This window comes from Suricata suricatta, chromosome 13 (assembly GCF_006229205.1).
Source record: "Suricata suricatta isolate VVHF042 chromosome 13, meerkat_22Aug2017_6uvM2_HiC, whole genome shotgun sequence".
Taxonomy (NCBI): Eukaryota; Metazoa; Chordata; class Mammalia; order Carnivora; family Herpestidae; genus Suricata; species Suricata suricatta.
Genome location: NC_043712.1, coordinates 1,132,944 through 1,134,600, shown reverse-complemented (window position 1 = coordinate 1,134,600; position 1,657 = coordinate 1,132,944). Strand labels below are relative to the sequence as shown.

The 1,657-nt window shown below is 68.1% G+C and overlaps 1 protein-coding gene across 14 annotated transcripts in view; it reads right to left on the bottom strand.

The window, feature by feature from the left end:
• Nucleotides 1–1,657, bottom strand: part of KCNT1 (potassium sodium-activated channel subfamily T member 1) — a 29,505-nt gene that overhangs the window by 13,065 nt on the left and 14,783 nt on the right. For all 14 annotated transcript variants that reach the window (XR_003901879.1, XM_029920297.1, XM_029920295.1 and 11 more), the window contains 4 exons: nucleotides 1,262–1,325; nucleotides 1,069–1,177; nucleotides 490–598; nucleotides 91–240 (listed from right to left, as the gene is read on the bottom strand). Coding sequence is in view for 13 of the 14 variants with exons in the window: in XM_029920297.1 (XP_029776157.1) it covers nucleotides 91–240; nucleotides 490–598; nucleotides 1,069–1,177; nucleotides 1,262–1,325 (432 nt within the window). In the remaining variant the exon portion in view is untranslated. The remainder of the gene's footprint in view (nucleotides 1–90; nucleotides 241–489; nucleotides 599–1,068; nucleotides 1,178–1,261; nucleotides 1,326–1,657) is intronic.

Genomic DNA, 1,657 nt, shown 5'->3' with positions numbered 1-1,657 from the left:
AGGGCCCCGCCCACCTGCCCCCCAGGGCCCCTGGCCGCCCGCCCATCCCATCCCGGTCCCCCCCAGGGCCCCGCCGCCCAGCGGCCGTACTTCTTGTGCGCGTGGAAGGCGGCGTAGGTGAAGCTCTTGCCCTGGTACTCCCGGAAGAACTTGCTGTCCCCCATGCGCACGTGGTACACCTCGTTGCCTGAGCACCGTCCGTACATTCGCTGCCACTGCTCCGGGGACTCCTGGCCTTCCCTGGGGTCGGGCAGCCCGAGTCACCTGCTTCCACCCCGGTGGCCCCTGGCCTCTGGTGCTGCCTGCTCCCCCTGCCCCCCTGTGGTGGACCACGTGCACTTTCTCCTCCAAACCAGGCCCCACCAGCCCTTGTCACTGTGTCCTAGACCCAGGGTTCTCCGGCGCCCCCACCCTTGGCTGCTCCAACCCTCCCTGGGCTCGCCCATCTTCCCTGGGCGCCATTCCCGTGTCCCCTTCCCCAGCACTCACTGGCCACGGGACGTGTGCACCAGCAGGGTGATGAGCGTGGACGTGGCCGGACAGATACAGTTGAGGGCCAGCATGGCATACTTACATTCCTCCTCACACACCACGTGGTCTGCGGCCAGGGGAGGGGGTGCCAGGTCACCACCCGGGCCTTGCTGCTGCCGCCACAGCAGGCGCCCAACTGCCCGGTGCCCACCCTGTCTGCCCCAGTGCCAGGGCTGGCCGGGGCCTGCTCCCTGCTCCCCCCTGGGAGCCTGGTTTGGGGCCTGTGCACCTGCCCCGCCCTCACTGGAGCCCAGCTCGGGGCCCACGCACCTGCCCCCCAGGGCCCGGCGGGAGCAAGCCCACAGAGGTGCTTAGCTGATGCACCAGCCCTGGACTCCGGGCTGCTCTGATCCCAGGGCCCAGGGGCAGGACGGCCATTGTGAACAGCTAGACTCAATGGGCTCCACCGCCCCCACACCGGGGTGAGGACACTCAGCCGTGTCTCCTGCCATGCCTGTGCATGCTCCAGCCCCCATTTACACCCTGGCCCTCAAGGTGCACACTCACCTCGGTGCACACCCATGGCCTCCAACGTACCTGCAAATTTGACATGAAACTTGTTCTCGGGCTTAAGGATCTGGACATAGAGGGGGCAGTTGGGTGCAAAGTCCTTCACGGCCCAGGCGCGCAGGATGGTCTGGTGGTCCTGGGCGGGGGGTGGGAGTGGGGTCAGTGCTAAGGGCGGCAGCAGGAGGGGGGAGGGCTCTGCCCCCAGGCCCCCCCCACTCACCGCTGCCGTGCGGTCCACCTCGTTTCGGCTGCTGAGAATGAAGCAGGCCTCCCCGTTGTCCATCCTGCAAAGCACCGGCTCTGAGCGCCGCCTGGACCCGCCCACGCTCCCGCCTCGGACGCCAGGGGCTCAGGGCAGCGGCTGGAAGGGGGGCCTGTCGAGACCCCACCTCATCCTGTGCTTACGAGCTCGTGTTGGGGACACTGAGCAGCTTGTGGGGGGGCGCACCTTCTGTGACCCCATTAAGCAAGGCTGGGCTGGGGCAGTTGGTGGGGGAGGTGCTGGGGCCTGCCTGTGGGCTGGCCTGTCCCTTCCCAGGTGTGGGAACTTGGATGACCCCACCCCCATGGAGAGCTCCTCGCTGCAGCAGGTGCAGCAGGGAACGGCTCACTCCCC